At 39.7% G+C, this 17,323-nt stretch overlaps 1 protein-coding gene across 7 annotated transcripts in view; it reads left to right on the forward strand.

Annotated features, from left to right (window-relative positions):
* Positions 1–17,323, forward strand: part of LOC140362035 (CUGBP Elav-like family member 3) — a 68,570-nt gene that overhangs the window by 39,122 nt on the left and 12,125 nt on the right. For 3 of the 7 annotated variants that reach the window (XR_011927048.1, XM_072448035.1, XM_072448039.1), the window contains exons 5-9: positions 4,768–4,896; positions 7,519–7,598; positions 9,830–9,973; positions 14,634–14,778; positions 16,468–16,491. Coding sequence is in view for 6 of the 7 variants with exons in the window: in XM_072448035.1 (XP_072304136.1) it covers positions 4,768–4,896; positions 7,519–7,598; positions 9,830–9,973; positions 14,634–14,778; positions 16,468–16,491 (522 nt within the window). In the remaining variant the exon portion in view is untranslated. The remainder of the gene's footprint in view (positions 1–4,767; positions 4,897–7,518; positions 7,599–9,829; positions 9,974–14,633; positions 14,779–16,467; positions 16,492–17,323) is intronic. The other 4 variants (XM_072448038.1, XM_072448040.1, XM_072448036.1 and 1 more) reach the window with 3 other exon arrangements.

A 17,323-nucleotide genomic window follows, 5' to 3' on the forward strand; every position in this document is an offset into this window, starting at 1 on the left:
TAAAACTCTAATATTAGTGGTAAAATATGATGATTTTAGTTGACTATTTGCAGCGATTTCATAGTTAGAAGAAGTAACATTTTATGAGCAGAACAGTGTTAGTATAGTAGTGTTTTTTGTAGTTGTAGTAGCAGTAGTATAAGTATCAGTAATCACACTTGTCTCGGTGGTATCCGTAGTGGTAGATTTATTTGTAGTTGTTGGCATTGTAGTTACGGTAGTGTGATTCTGGCAGTCATAGTAGTTCAGTTCAGTTTATTTGCGTGAAGTCTGGCAGTTGACTCGCAGAAGCAAATGGATAACTGTCCCAGAGCATCCCCTGTGCTTAGACCCTACTTCTATGAGGAGAAGTGACAAAAGCCCCGTTGGGGGAAAAGTAGAACCCTCGGGGGGGACCACAGTGCCACAGTCGGGCAGGTTCCAGATGTCCAGGACTGACGCACATCCATTGGCAGATTGTGACTGTCGAGCCAGACGCACTCAAGACAGAGCGATGGAAGGCGTGTCCTCTAGTACAGGGAGAGGAGCGTCCAGGTCCACAGGTCAGGGGAGTGGACAACATGTGAACAGACACAGGTGAACTTAAGTATTGGAGATAACTGATAGGGAAAGTAGTCAGAGGATGGTGCTCCAGCTGTCGTACGGCGGCTAAAACTGTGGGTTTTATGATAGCAGTAGCTTTCTTTAGAATTTGTGTCAGAATGTATTCAGTTAGTGCCATTATAGGGTGTGTTTACAGCCTATGTTAGTCCTGATGTGGCCTTGGTTTGGCTGTAGTCCTCCTTGTTTAGTCCATATCTAGTCATTGTTTAGTTTAGTTTGGGTTTAGTTCCAGTTTAGTCCTGATGTGGCCTTGGTTTGGCTGTAGTCCTCCTTGTTTAGTCCAGATCTAGTCATTGTTTAGTTTAGTTTGGGTTTAGTTCCGGTTTAGTCCCGATTTTGATGTAGTGAATGTGTGATCGCACCCAAAAATGTCACTCTATTTTCCATACTAAGAAATAAAAGACACTTGGTTTTATACTAGTTCTGATTTAGCATGAGTCATATTTTTCCAAATCGACAATGAGGTGATATGAACAAAATGAATCCCAAGTCTCCCAATAATGATGATCAAACAATATTATGTCAAACCAACAGAAATGTGTTCAAACAAGTCTTAAAACATACTAGTGATGCTCAATTCTCAAACTAAATGTGAAACGTCTATAAAATGAATTACAAAAGAGCAGAAATATTACTGTATAACCTTATTTGAGACTTTATAACATATCTTTTGATCTTAATTTTGAATCTTTCTAATTATTATTGGCTCAAATTAATGTGAGTGTCTGGGTACCAATATTTTTGACAACCCTGAATTCTACACTGGTAAACAGCACTGAAATAAACTTTTTTGGCTTGCTGCTCACAGTGTGCAACAAAAAGCAAATTAGATTTTCACAACCCAAGGATCTATTATTCTGCCAAAATGCATCTGAAACACAGCCCACAATGTCCTGTTTTACATAATCCATTGCATCTAATTGTGTATATTTCCTCTATTGGTTTTGTGACAGGCCTCTTTAGCTAGACGCTCTTTGGCTGCCGCTTTCAGCCCCTTGATATTGACACACAACAAAAATCATTTTAGCTGCAAAACAAGTTTAGAATTTAATTTCATAAACACAAAGATAATTCTAAGTGTTAAGGAGCCTGTATTGTAATGGGACGAGATCTCGAGCCACAAGATCTCGCGAGGTAAAATAGCCTGAAGATTCTGCACACATTATCACAATTATCTTGTGAGATTGTTTATCCGTGCGTTTACATTTGGCCTAGGGGTAAAATAGGGTCAGTTACATCTAATGAGAAGCTGTAGTTGTTAAAGGCAGTTCAAGAATGACATGAAATATGGAATAAATAAAATAAATGTTTGAACTGAACAATGTATTTATTCTACATTCAATATCGTGGATCAAATCTCGTGTCTTGTCTCGTCTTGTGGCAATTTTGTCTCGTTCCAACCCAAATTATAACTTAAACTGGGCAAAAAAAAAGCCAAGTATTCAGTCTTTTTTAACCAGGAAGGAAATACAATAAAACTAAGCATAACTCGGTTGAATAGGGGGAGAAAAAAAGCTGCTGCACTGATTTCCTCCAAATCAGCAAACCAGTAATGTCAAAGTGATAAGAGTAAGATTAAACCAGGTCTAAACCAGGTCTAAACCAGGTCTAAACCAGGCCTACACCAGGCCTACACCAGGCCTACACCAGGTCTATACCAGGTCTATACCAGGTCTAAACCAGGTCTAAACCAGGTCTAAACCAGGCCTACACCAGGCCTACACCAGGTCTATACCAGGCCTACACCAGGCCTACACCAGGCCTACACCAGGTCTATACCAGGTCTATACCAGGTCTATACCAGGTCTATACCAGGTCTAAACCAGGTCTAAACCAGGTCTAAACCAGGTCTAAACCAGGTCTATACCAGATCTATACCAGGTCTATACCAGGTCTAAACCAGGTCTATACCAGGTCTATACCAGGTCTATACCAGGTCTATACCAGGTCTATACCAGGTCTATACCAGGTCTATACCAGGTCTAAACCAGGTCTATACCAGATCTAATACCAGATCTAATACCAGATCTAATACCAGGTCTATACCAGGTCTATACCAGGTCTATACCAGGTCTATACCAGGTCTATACCAGGTCTAAACCAGGTCTAAACCAGGTCTATACCAGGTCTATACCAGGCCTACACCAGGCCTACACCAGGCCTACACCGGGTCTAAACCGGGTCTAAACCGGGTCTAAACCAGGTATATACCAGGTCTAAACCAGGTCTAAACCGTGTCTAAACCAGGCCTAAACCAGGTCTAAACCAGGTCTATACCAGGTCTAAACCAGGTCTCAACCACATGTGCATAACAAATGTTGAAGTCTCTCTAAATGTTCCATGCTTTTGTGCATAACATTTTTATTTTAAACCGCTTGTCACATGAAAACTGACAAAACTATGTATAAATCGGGACTAAAGCCTTTCTAAACTAAACCACAAGTGTAGGGCTGTAGTCGATTTAAGTCAAACTGCACTGACAAGATCACGAGTTTACAGGAGATCACGCAATTACGGATATCTATGTACAAACAACTGCTAGTAAACAGTGTATAATCTATAAATTATAAAATAAAAAGGGCAGAAATCTCATTATGACCCACTACAAGCTTTCTCCTTTCTGTTTTTTGAAGAATAGACATCAAAACAACCAAAAATAATTAACCCACTATAGTTTTTGGTCGCCCAAGACACCATCAACCATCTACAGCCCTAGCATTAAATCTACATCTAAAACTGTATTATATGTATTATTATGCTTTAGGGCAGAGTCGTATCAAGCCATTAGACAATGTCAGGACTTAGACCCCGTCTTAAGGAGTAAAACCAGATCTAAAACCAACACTAAACAAGAAATCTACTAGATCTAACCCAGGCTTGAACCACAAAGGCTGCTGCCTCCATAGATGTTCCATGTTCTGGGCCCAAAATGTGACTAAACCAGGACTAAACCCTGTCAGAAATGAACAACAGGCTGAATATGATGTGCGGTTGTTTGGTAGCATCGCCCTGATTAACGCGCGTGTGCCTAAAACAGCATCACGCTTTGGGGCAGAGAGTGGTCCGGGCATAAAGGTGTAAAACCGGGTCTAATTGAGCGCGTCTGTGACGGTGCTTTAGTGGCACCGTCACACAAAGGTTGCCGTCTCTCCGGAGCTGTTTTGGTGCTTTGGGGCAGAGCGGTAATGTCAAGTGAAAGCGATGTGATTTGAATGGGTTTAAACGCGCAGAAGCGTGGCCCCGGCGATGCCGCGGACGGGAACAGACGGAGCAGCCGCTGAAAACACCCGGCGACAAACAGTTGAGACGCTGCCAAAATGTTGTTTACTCCCGACACTCGCCGCACTGCGCTCTGCTGGCGGAAGGAGGAACTGCACACTCCAAACACCATGCATTTTATTTTAACTGCTCACTATCCAACAGTGATGGAGCTTTGTTTGTTTTTTAATATATATATATGATGATATTTCTGTTACTTAGTGGTCTTTCTTTAGTCCTAGTTTTGTTCTTGTCAGATTTTCTTGTTTACAGGTTTTCTTCCACAGTTGTTTTGCATCTGATTGGGTCGATTAATCTGCATAATTGTGACAAATCAACTTCTAAAATCTTAGTAAATGACTGATTTATTACTAGTTAGACTTTAAAGACTTTAAAACAAATGTCAAAAGAGATTTTATCACATAGACATCTAAAATAATAATGATAATCTACAATACTCTTTTTTCTAGATATTCTATTCTATATTATCTAAAAGCCTTCAGTAAGCATATTTGTGCTTTAATATGGTTATAAATACATTTCAAATACATACATTTACAACATTTTGAAATAATAGTAGTCGATTTATAAAGAAAAAATAATTGTTGACTAGTCATTTTCCAAAACAACAATTATTTGCAGCATTATTTAACCATTCAAGTCAATATTCTCTGGATTTAGTCTGGTCCTGATTTAGTCCAAATTCAGTCTTGGTTTATTAGTCCTTTTAGGCTACTTTTTGGTCATATAATATCTCTTGATGTTACAAGTTTAGAACAAAACAATGTCTCATCATGGTCTGTGCAAAACACCTTCTCCTAAGCTCCGGCCTTGCGCCATTTCCCGAACATTATTCCTACGTTGTCTCTCTTCTTGTCTCGTCCTGGCGCTGTCCTTCGCCCTCAGAAGACAGGAAGCTGTTTGTCGGCATGTTGGGGAAGCAGCAGACGGACACTGATGTCCGGAAGATGTTTGAGCCGTTCGGGAGCATAGAGGAGTGCACGGTGCTGCGAGGCCCTGACGGCACCAGCAAAGGTAAAACTGCTGACTCATGGTGCTCACACACACACTACACACTCTGTACACACACTACACACACACTACAAACCATAAAATGCACTGAAACAACAGGAGGATTCTTACTCTTATTTAAGAACTGTGCATGCAACCTATTTGTCTTTATATTTCTATGTTATTGCTTCATTCATTCATGTTGAGTTTGTGCCCAGGAACGTAATTACAGCATAATGTATGCTCACATATTCTACACAACAGAAAAGCACATTTATCTCAAGGAAAAAGTACAAATCCAACCATTTATTTTGTAACAGATACAGTAGCTGGTAGTTAATGAGATTGTTTTGTTGAATTAGTTGCAGGGGTTTGAGTTTTCTCTTTTTGTCCTCGTTTTGTGAGAATAGCTTTGTGAAAATGTCAACTTTTATCAAAAATATTTCTAGTTTATTGTTATTTTTGTTGACAACCCAACTTAAACTTTGTAAGCTTTTTGTTTGTGTGCTTCAACTTAAATCATTTTATATTAGCAGTGCATTTCTTCTTCAATATTTCTTCAAACTTAACTTACCACTCTCAGCAGGCAGAAGGCAGTTTATTCCACTATTGATTGTTTTATATCGTCATGAGACATTTTCAAAAATATATGCAATTGATTATTAATATTCAAACATGTTTTCCCTATATGAATGCAATTTAGTCCAGCAACATTTCCCTAGTCTTTTCACAGCATTTATTCTAGGGCTGCAGAAAATATTCCAAACTAAAATCACAATGATCAAATGGCAAATGCTTTACAACATATTCTGTCTTTTTATAGAAAAACCGTGTTGTACCTGTCATTTAGAGCTCTCCAAACATGTTCTGAAACGCAGGAGATTGCATTGCATTGGTTCATCAGTTCATATTTCAGTCTCCGCTCAAATGTTAATGCTCCTGGAGTTGTTTACAGTGTGCACTCGGAACAGACAATGACACTGAGCAGATCAAACTGTTGCGGTCACGTCAAATGATCAGTCCGCACTTTTCCTCTCGCACTCGCCGTCCAACGTCCCGGTACCGTCTCGTTCCGGCTATAAAACGACTTGCTCCCCGGAAACATCCCACCATTGATTTCCTGCGGCCGAAACGCCAAACCGTGAGCGTGCACACAAGCGAATACAACGTTGATTACCTCTACGCTACGTACCACCCAACTCCTGCTCCCTGTAGCTGGGACGATTTACACCATAATTATGTGCATATTATGGCGGTAAAACTGTCACCGTCATTTATTGCCATGTCCCATATCGCGCGGATGTAAATTGCCTCCGCCGCCGGGAAACAACAATGCCCGCGTGCCACTATTTGCCATGTAAATCAAAGCGCGGTGACAGTTCGAACACAGTTGCTAGATTTTTCTGCGTTTGTTGCACGGAGCATGACTAATGGCCCAATAGGCTTTATGGGTCAGGGCTAATGATGCGTGTGCTGGTTTATGGTGTGTGATTGATGAAGCAATGAAACTATATTTAATGACTAAAATGGAACTGATGGAGCGGTGGCACTGGGACCTAATGTGTTTTTAAAGGGAGTTTCTGTGGTCCTTGTGGGGGGTACTGTGGGCAGAGAGAAGCCCCGCTTTAGTTCCTGTTGTCTGGTTTTAGCCTGCGTTAGTTCTTTGGCAGTCTCTACCCAGTCCGTGTACTCTTTTGTGATGTCTAGTCTTACTTAAATACCTTAGGCCTGGATTAAATTGTTTGGATCAGGGCTGCAAGATTAATCGCATTCAAATAAAATGTTTTGAATTGGGAGAGGCTGCAATTTTTTGAGTAACATAATTTTCTGTCTTGTTCTGTTTAAAAATGGCTCTGTTTTGAAATGCATGCGATTGTTTTTAGTTTTTATGTGAACTTTGAACAGAATCCTCTGATTAAAACTAACTAACTATAAAACTAATCACAGAAAAATCAAAATTAGATTAATTTCCCCAAATTGTGCAGCACTAATTTGGACAGCCACTCTTTAGAATTAACTTAAGGCCTGGATCATTTGGACCTCAGATCTAGACCGGGTTTGGACCTGGTTTTGCATGTTCGTTGTCATGACAATATGTAACTGTTGGGGCAGTGGCTGTAAAACGTCTATAAGGTTTATTCAAATGGTGCATCGTGTAACTTTTCTGGAGGAGGGTCTGCTCTCTGCTCGTCACCATGGAGATTGGAGATGTTATTGCTTTGCTTGGATTGTTCCATAGTATGGCATTATTAAACTAGCTTATAAATAAGAATCAAATAGATAAGTTTGTAGTGTAACTATTTACAGTAGAAGGCATTAATAAGCACTGCATATATGTTTATAAGCACGTATAAAGCATTTGCAAGCATTTATCCCTTGGTTATTGAACATTGGTTAATAAGCATTGTATTAATTATCTTACAAACATTTTGTACTTGTTATTAATGGCTTATTAACATTTATAAGACATCATATAAAATTATAATATACTAGTAAATTGCCTATAAAAGTGCTTATGAACAAATTACTAGTGCTTATTCATTATTATAAATAGTTCCCTAAGGAATCTTATTTTAAGTTACACAGTGAAACTTTAAAGCATATTGTTGAAGCACTTTCATTGACTGGATTTCCTTTTTTGTGCAGGCTGTGCATTTGTAAAGTTTCAGACCAACGCAGAGGCCCAAGCCGCCATCAACGCTCTACACGGGAGTCGCACTTTACCGGTGAGTCTTTCATTTTCCCAACCATTTTTCTCTCTGGTTGTTTGGTTGTATCTTTATCTCCATCTAACAATTTCCTCTGGATCCTTTTCTCTCACATTAACTAACGTAATATCCTCCTTCATTAAAGCCATAAATCTTTTTCATCTTCCTCTAGGTCTGAATTCTCTAACCTCTCCTTTTTGCCCATATATTCACTTTTCGCTCCTCCGCACGAGCCAAAAACATCTACTCTGCCCAAACGTCGCTCTGATTTTATCTCCAAAACATCAAACACTGGCTCACTCTCTGAAGTACTCATTCCTAATTCTGTTCACCTTCACCCAACGAGAGCAACATCAGAGCTCCGGCTTGAATGATTTCCGAAAATATCTAATTACAATAGCGCTTAGATTTGCCATGTATGTTTCTGATTAAATTCATAGCGCACGTTTTAAGCAAGATAATTAAAATGGGGGAAAAGCCTGGACTGCATGAACCCCTAAACTCACAAAAATGAAGATGTGCAAACTATTTGGTTAGTAGGTGTTGCACATAATAAAACCCCATTGAAGTTTTTTTATGTTAGATGTTTATTATGTCAGCTAAATAAATGCAGTCTCTACAAGAAGTGTGCAATATATCAAAATTTAGACCATATCTGGATTTTTTGAAGATATATGAAATGGCGTATATAATTTATAGTAAAAAAGAATTATACCAAAAGAGCTGATTAAAATGAAAAAATAAGTGGAAGGTGATATTTGCACTTTTGTGTTTATATTTACAGACATTTAACATCAATTAAACCTTAACTAATACATTTAAAGACATGTTTAATGCATTTTTGGGTTGGATTGACATAAACCATCTGAATATTGTTATCGAGAGGCACACTTTTGTCAACACCGCCCACCCCCAGTCTTTGAGATTGTGGTTTGGTTGTGATTAGTGTTGCTGTCCTGTTCAACCTCAAAACTCTGCCTTTGTTTTCCAGTGTGTTTTTTTCACGCGTCACTGTCCCCAAGCCAAACAACGTTGCTATTTTCACTTCTGTCGTGTACACTTCTGCTTTTATTCGTGTTGGTATTTTTCCACATCGACCCAAACTGCTTGCACTCGCCTCTTCACCTCTTCGCCAGAGCCCCCCGTTTTCTTTGGACCATTGACCCCAATTTTATAAACTGAACTCACAAAACACTGTGACACTGCCGCAAAACACTCGAATCCTCTAAATGCGCTCAGTGAATCATAGTGACTCACCGCAGCATCACCACTACAGTTTTCTAGGCCACTCTCCTGCATAATTTGGGCAAAATATGCTCATATTTTTCCCTTTGTGCTATTGAGGTATTGTTTTGTGGTTTTAAATTAAAGAAAATGTGATTATATCTCTGTGCAAATTGATGTGATAGCATGTTAAAAAGGAGAAGAAAGGAAATAAAGCTCAAGTAAGTGGGAAATAAGTGGAAAATTAGTTGTATTAATATTTTAAGCAATTTGTTGTGCATGATACCAACAAACCTCTTTCCAAAATATCTAATGTAACATCTAAGGTAATGTTTTGGCCTTTTGTTGGCATCGAGAGGTGGATTACAGAGTGCAATTTCACTGAGAGAAACAAGACATTTTGATTTATATATTTGTTTCCTATACAGTGCACGATCACAACATGAAAGATCAAAACCCTGGCAAATGTAGTTTAAAAGGACAGAATAAACCATAAAAGGATCTTTAATTAGGACACAATAACTTAATTTTTGATGGTTTTTATGGCGCTAAAATATATATACCGGTAAAAACCTCTGTTCATACTGTGAGTGGGCTTGTATCTCCACAAACCTGACTCGTGTTTTATCTGCAGGAGCTTTTTTCTATGGAAATGTTGTTCCTTAAACCATACTATTCCACGGTATGACGTAAAACATATATATCTGCATGGAGAACGTTACGATGTATGGTTTTAACTTTCTATTTCAATGTAATTACGTTCCATACTGTGCCTTTAAGTTTTCACTCAGTTGAAACACCTATAGCAACAAAATGATCTAATACAGGACTGGGAGTCAGTATTAAAAAGTTTGCTGCAGAGACTCCCTTTAGAACTTTCTCTAATAATCATCGTCTAATCATCTTTTCGATCTCCATCTCGCGCCGCCTCACTGTGTGGTTATTTTAGTAAATGTCAAGCCTCTCTGTGACCTGAAGAGTGTCTGACAGATGGAGCCATAATTTCCCTTTCTTCGCCTCGGCAGGGGGCCTCATCCAGCCTGGTGGTGAAGTTCGCCGACTCGGAGAAGGAGCGCGGGCTGAGGCGCATGCAGCAGGTGGCCTCGCAGCTGGGTGTCATCAGTCCCATGACCCTTCACCTCGGGGCTTACAACGCCTACACGCAGGCCGTACGCAGCACACACGCACACACACACACACACACACACACGAATGATGTGATGATGTGCGTGAGATGGTGATGGACGTGTGTGATGTCTATTATTTCATATTACAGATTTGTTGACCTGGTTTATAAGTGATATCGCTGTCCTTTTTGAGCCTTTCCACATGAAAAAACAAACAAAAAACGGCATAACTTGTACGTTTTCTCTGTCAGCATCAAATATACAGAATTCCTTTGTTTGTGGAGCCGATTCCTAACAAATAACGAGAACATTTGTGCAGAATATTTCTTTTAAAAACTGTAAATCTTACACAGAAACGTGACCTCCATCTGAAATTATGTCACAAATTTCTAGATCAATTTACGGGGTTCAAGTCCCTGTTATACACAACATTTTGAGGAATATTTCCCATTCAAAAGATTTGGTCCTAATTTTTTTTGTCATTCTCCATGGATGTAGAATACGATGCTGTCAAAACATGTTAGCACCGATACATCATCCATCCGTAACTAAAGTCCAAAGCAGTAGTGTAGCTTAGAGAGGAATGGGATGGAAATGTCACTGAATAATTGGTGGCTGTCAGTGACATGACAAGAGCCACTTAACCCTTTTGATCATAGTTTCATCATAAAAAAAAAATCCACAATTGTTGAACATGATAATTAAGGCACTAGAACTCGCTATATTGCAACAAAGAATGTAATATTACTTTTATTATTTATTGAATTCGTATTGATTGAAAGGCTTTTAAAAGAGACACAGAGACGAAACAAGATGTGCCCTGTGCATCGTTTAATCGACTAAAAGTTGGCAAAAGCTTTCAGAATCTTGTGCAAACAACGATTTTATAATATTTTTTAAAAAAAATGTCAATCAATCTGGGGGGTATTTAGAAGCATGACCAAAACAAGAAACATGACACAAATGGCACAAAACATCCTGTCATAGTCCTGATTATGAAGTCCGACATATTGGTGCCAGTTTGTCCAGTCGCTCTCAAATTTGTCCAGTCCCAAAGTACATTCCCCCTGATTATTTGTGTCCAGTCCTCGATCGAAGTGAAAAAGGCAGATTAAACATTCCAGTCACTCTTAAAAGCTCCAGTTAACTCCCCCCATGCTTTCTCCTTTCGGCTGCTGCGCCTATAAATCCTGATCATCCTAATAAAACAATTTGTCAACTAATAAGAAATGCGTTTGACTAAGACGCCAGCAGCCAATAAAACGACTTAACGACTAAAGAGCTACAATCCTAATACGCATATTCATAAAGACCAAAACATCACCGCAAAGTAACTACAATGCACTGCACATTACACAGCCTTCTAGTGTCGTGAATGTTAAATCACACAATAGGCAGAGTCATATAATTGCCATCGTACTTCCTTTCAATACTATAGTTGAATTCACGCAACGTCACACCATTTTAAGGCCCAGAATTGACAGAGGGCACTAATAAATTGTCTGATCGAATCTGCCGTAACAGACCATGTAAAGTACTTTTGTCAAGCATAAAGAAACAACCATTAAACTGACAGAATTATAAATCAAAACAATTAAAAGACATTTACTCACTTAAAACGCATTTGTGGGGCTAATGTGACTGCAAAAATTACTCCATTCATTAAATCCACGTATGGAATATTCAACAATTAACCAGAAGCTCGAGTGATCGTGAAGCAAAGCTACGCCGCTGAACTTGTTTGCTAATTGAGCGCTCGCCGCTAATGGCCCCGGACAAGGCTCATTGGCAACAACAGCAAACGCACATAAACAGTCAGTGCATTAGGCAGAAATGCTGACTTCTGTAAGCGATACGTAATCATTAACACTGTGCAAATAACGTGGAGAAAAACATGTTTGAACAAGTTTTACTCACATTAAAGATGTATTTAAGCACTTGACCAAGAGGAAACATCATGTCAACTCGATGTGTCACTGATGTAACGACGCAGGAATATTTTATGTATGCATGAGGTATAAACGGCTAAACCTATAGACCTGATTTCTGCGAGATTACGTTTTTATTAAATAACTAAATTGCCTGTATAAATTGATGAATGTAGATTGGTTGTTTGGAGTGAAGGCTGCAATTAACCAGCATTTCTTCATCTGCGCGCCATCTGCGAGGTCGGCTCATCCAAATCAGGACGAATTTAAATGATGTCTAAAGGCGCAAGCTATTTAACCCTCATCAATACACAATTTTATAAATAATATACGCATGTTACAATGATACAAATCCAATTAAACATTTCAAATGACATGCCCCTGCTTCGAGTTAGGAGATGTGTAATGAAAGTATCGCAGTTGTTCTGTGTAGGGCTGCAACTAACCATCATTTTGCTTGTCTTGTTGTTTATTACGCAAAAGTCATGTGAATGTGTGTTTTTGACTCGGATGCAGCAGAAGTTAAGCCGTTTGAGGACATTTTGATGCTTTTTTTTTTTTGACAAAAAAGCATTTTCACCAAAAACATAACATTTACACATTTCCTGTGTCATCTTTAAATAATTACTGCTCAATCTAAAGAGTCCTAAATCAGCTCATGGCATATTTTGAAATGCATATGTATAGACCAATTAATGACGATTATTTCAATATTGGATTAGTTTTAATACCGTATTTTCTGGACTACAAGTCGCACCGGAATTTAAGTTCCACCAGCCAAAAAATGCATAATAGAGAAGAAAAAAACATATATAAATCGCACTGGAGTATGAAATGCAAGTGTGAAAATAACAAATAATATCACATATAAGTCGCTCCGGAGCATCAGTATATAAATATAAATATAAGTATAAGTTTCACCCCGGCCAAAACTATGAAAAAAGGTGCGATTTATAGTCCAGAAAATACGGTAATTAAGTGACTTGTTGCCGCCCTAATCGCGTATGTAGTCCATAATTAGAACTATACAAAATAATGGAAAAAGAGCTGATGAAAATAAAATCAACAGGAACATTAAGTAAAATCTTCCAAACAAGGAGGTAAAGTGATATTTCTGCACTTTTATGCTGAATTTTATGGGCCGTTCACGTTTTATGCAATACTTGAACCTCATACTTAGACATTTACGGTCATTTTAGCACTTCCCCGATGCTTTAAATGCTTAAAATATCATCTGAATATGTAACAATAATGATATATAAAACTTTACTGAACAGGCGTATTCCCGGTGCTTCGGTGGTGGTGACGGCCGTCAGTGTGCACCATAATATTATACCAGATCATATCACGTTAAGAAAATCCTGGTACATCTGGGTTTATTGCTCACGTATTAAAATATATTGTCCTAATCTGAAATGATATTGAAGTGTTTCTGACGCCTGAAGCCATGTTTAAATGAATGCCCCCCTCCCCGACTCTCACGCTTTCCCTCTTCCTCTCTGACCATGGTCTCTAATCTAATACTCTCTCTTCCCCCCTCTCTTTCTCTCCCTCTCTCCGCTTTCCCCTCTCTCCTTCCATGATTCCTTATCTAACACCTAATCTCTTTCCTCCCTCCCTCTCTCCCCTCTACCTTTTCCAACAACCTTCTCTCCACCTCTTCCTGATCCCTAATGTATTGCCCCTTTTCATCTCTCTTGCTCTCCCTCTTTCTCTCTCTTTTTCCTCTTCCCCTCTTCCTCTCTCTCTGTACTTGATCACTTAAAACATCTCTCTCTCCTTCTCTTTCCTCCTGATTCCCCCTTCACACTCTGTCACTCTCCCCTCGGACCCTTCTCTGTACATGGTCCCTTTCCTAACACCACCCTCTCTCCCTCTCTCCCTCCATATCCTCTCTCCCTTGTCTCCCAGCCTCCACCTCGCGCTCTTTCTCCCTTTCGCTCTCTTTTTATCCCCTTCTTCTCACCTCTCTCTCCCCGTCTCCTCTCTCGGCCTCCACTCTTCACCCTCCTCGCTTCCTCTCTCTCACTCACTACCCTCTCTCTCGCTCTTCTCTTCCGTCTCTCCTCTCTCAACTCTCTGTTTCTATATAAGATTTTCTATATTGTGATTTTCTAACATCTCCCCTCTCTCCCGCCATGCTCTTTTTCTCTCTCTGCCTCCTCTCTTCCCCTTTCCTTCTTCTTTGTCCCCCTTTTTCTTCTCTCTCTCCTCTTTCTCTCCCCTTTCTAACACACCTCTCTTTCTCCACATCTACTCCATCTCTGCCTCTTCTTTCACACTTTCCCTCTTCCCTATTCCCGCTTTTCTCTTCCCTTTTTAGCTCTGTATATGACTCCTATCTAACACCCATCTCTCTCTCTCTCCCCCATGTCACCTCTCTCCACTTTCTCTCTCTGTACTTGATCTCTCTCTCCCCTATATTTCTTCCTTATCCCTCTCTCTTTCACCCCTGCCTCTTTCTCCCCCCTCTCTCCCCATATTTTCTTCCTTTTCTCAGTGTTTATGATCTCTTATCTAAGATCTCTCTCGGCCTCCTCTCTCCCCCTCTCGCTTCCTTACCCTCCCCCCTCTCTCTCTCTGTATATGACCCTCTAACTAACACCCCTCTCCCCCCTTCACCTCTCTATACCTTGTCCATTCTCGCTCTCTGTATATGATCTCTGCTTTAACATCTCCCCTCTCTCTTCCTTATCCCCCATATCTCTCTCTCTCTCTCTCTCTCTGTATGACCCTCTATCTAACACCCCCTCTCTTCTCTCTCTCCCCCTCAGCTGATGCAGCAGCAGGCTCTCGTGGCTCAGTCGGCGTACCTCTCGCCCGTCGCCACGGTAGCAGCAGTTCAGATGCAGCAGCTCGCGGCTCTGAACCCGAGCAGCATCATCGCCACTCCCATCGCATCCATCACACCCTCCTCAGGTAAAAAAAGTGATGATTCGATTTGGGTTTGAAATATGAGGACACTGGAGCACCCAAGAGGAAGGGGCAGAAAACACCAATTTCGATTTCATTTTATTTGTTGTGAGGTGGGCTTCAGTGTGTACGAATTGAAAACAAGTTACATGGAAAATAATTTGTTTAGAGCGATGGTACTGAACTGGGGTCATTTAGATATGTGTGTCTCTTTTATTTTCCTACCAATTTTAGGAATTGGATGTCCTATTCTTAAAATTAGGATACTTTTGCCTCTACTTGTAAAATGTGTGCATCCACACAATTTTAGCATTCATTATTGAAAAACTAGAAAAATTGGCCACCTAGCTTTGTTGTGTCTGTCAGGCTGCGGTCCATAACGTTGAGTTATCTGACTTTATTACAAGTTCACCTTGGGAGACTCAATATCAATATTTTCACATGGGAGCAGACATATATATATATATATGTATGTATATATATATGTATATATATATATGTATATATATATATATATATATATGTATATATATGTATATATATATATATATATATATATATATATATATATATATATATATATATATATATATATATATATATATATATATATATATGTATATATATATATATATATATATATATATATATATGTATATATATATATATATATATAATGAGCCTGGACATGTACTGTATTTCTTGAACATGAAACCAAAGAAGAAGAACAACAACAACAACACCGAGAAACAGGCTAGCAATGCTCCAGCGAAGCTAGCAGGCCCCACATCAGCGTCAGCCCCCGCCTCTAGCACAGGCTCCGGCTCAAGCTCCGGCTCAAGCTCCGGCTCAAGCTCCGGCTCAAGCTCCGGCTCAAGCTCAGGCTCCGGCTCCGGCTCAAACTCCGGCTCAAGCTCCGGCTCAAGCTCAAGCTCCGGCTCAAGTTCCGGCTCAAGTTCCGGCTCAAGAGGATTCCAGGAGCAAGATAGACCTTGCGATTATGGCGGCTTTGCGGTAGATAACTGACAAGATTACCAAACCAGTGGACGCCACTGGAAATGCGTGATTTGAAAACTAAGAATGGCAAACAGGACACCCGAGCCACAGCAACAGAGTATGAAATCTCTGATTTGAAGGACACGGTCCCTATATTACAAGCAAAAGTGGCACAATTGACAATCCAGGTAGATGGAAATCGGCAGGCTGTCGGTATTCCAAAGGACACTGAGGGTAAAGATGTGGTTAAGCATATGGAGACCTGGATCTCTGAATATCTAAAATGTAGAAATAGTTCTTGGAAAATAAAGCTTGCCCATGCACATCGCTCCCTGACCCAAGCCGGCTCCGAACCAGCGTCCAAGACGTAGTCTACTGAAGTCCCACAACTTCAGTGACAAACAGCGTTTCATGGCTGCATCCAGACGTATCGCCACGGGCCAACCCAGACCAACCAAGCCCCACGTCTTTTTCTTCAACGACTACCTAACGAGAGTGGTCAAGAAATGCAAAACCCAGTGAAATCTCACCTGAGTAAGAAGAAAGCGGATTACTCTCTGCTTTATCCCACAATGCTGAGGATCAACATGGATGAAAAAAAAAAAGATTTATTACACCGGAGGAGGCATTGGCGTTTGCGGACTCCTTACTGGATCCAGTCTGACATTCTCTCCTTTTTTCCCTTTGTTTTAATGAAAGGGTCCTGGACTTTACTGGAGACATGTGAGTATTTGCCCAGTGTGGGCCAGTGTGTTCCAACTTTAGTTTGTAAACACCCAGGTGACAATATCTACTGTAACGGACGATCTTTGTTTTTTATTTTAACGTATAAAATAGTTTTCCTTCCATCTTCTGATTCCTTTTTGGATCGGTCTGTGGGCTCTTTGCATGTTTTTGGCATGAGCTCTTTTTTTTTTGCATTTTGTTTTTTCTATTGTTCTAGTGTTCTGTAGTTGTATTTGTGTTTGTGTGTTGTGTTCAACCAGAGAGCTGTGTAACAAAAGCAAATTTACAAGAATGATTTCATCATGGTTAATACAATGGCATCTGAAAAAATACGAACGGCATATATAACAAAGATGCAAAAAGAAAAAATAGATATTATACACCTATAAGAAACCCATTTAAATGATTTAGAACATCAGGAATTAACTACATTTGGTTATAACAGACTACTATTCAAAAATACAGTGATAGACATAGATACAATAGATCCAAGTGATCATGCCCCTATTTACATCACTGTAGATCTGGAACAGAAATAAAAAACACATTTTGGAGATTTAATGCTAGTCTACTCAAAGACCCTCAATTCATAAAGATGATGTCAAAGGACAGTGAGACGTTTGTAGAGGAAAACGACAATGGTGAAATTCTTCCACCCACTCTTTCTGATGCAGCAAAGGCAGCTTTGACTGTCGCCTCGGCCAAAAGGAAACAAAGGAAGAAAACATTTTACAGGAATTTGTTAGAAGCTAAACATGCTGAAAAGAAGGATTCTCAAATTAAAAAGACAAGAGGTGAGATTGATGACCTGGCCTCACAAGAAAATAAT

Source organism: Eucyclogobius newberryi, unplaced genomic scaffold (genome assembly GCF_026437365.1).
Source record: "Eucyclogobius newberryi isolate DKJ021-1_F unplaced genomic scaffold, fEucNew1.0.hap1 SCAF_16, whole genome shotgun sequence".
Classification (NCBI taxonomy): Eukaryota; Metazoa; Chordata; class Actinopteri; order Gobiiformes; family Gobiidae; genus Eucyclogobius; species Eucyclogobius newberryi.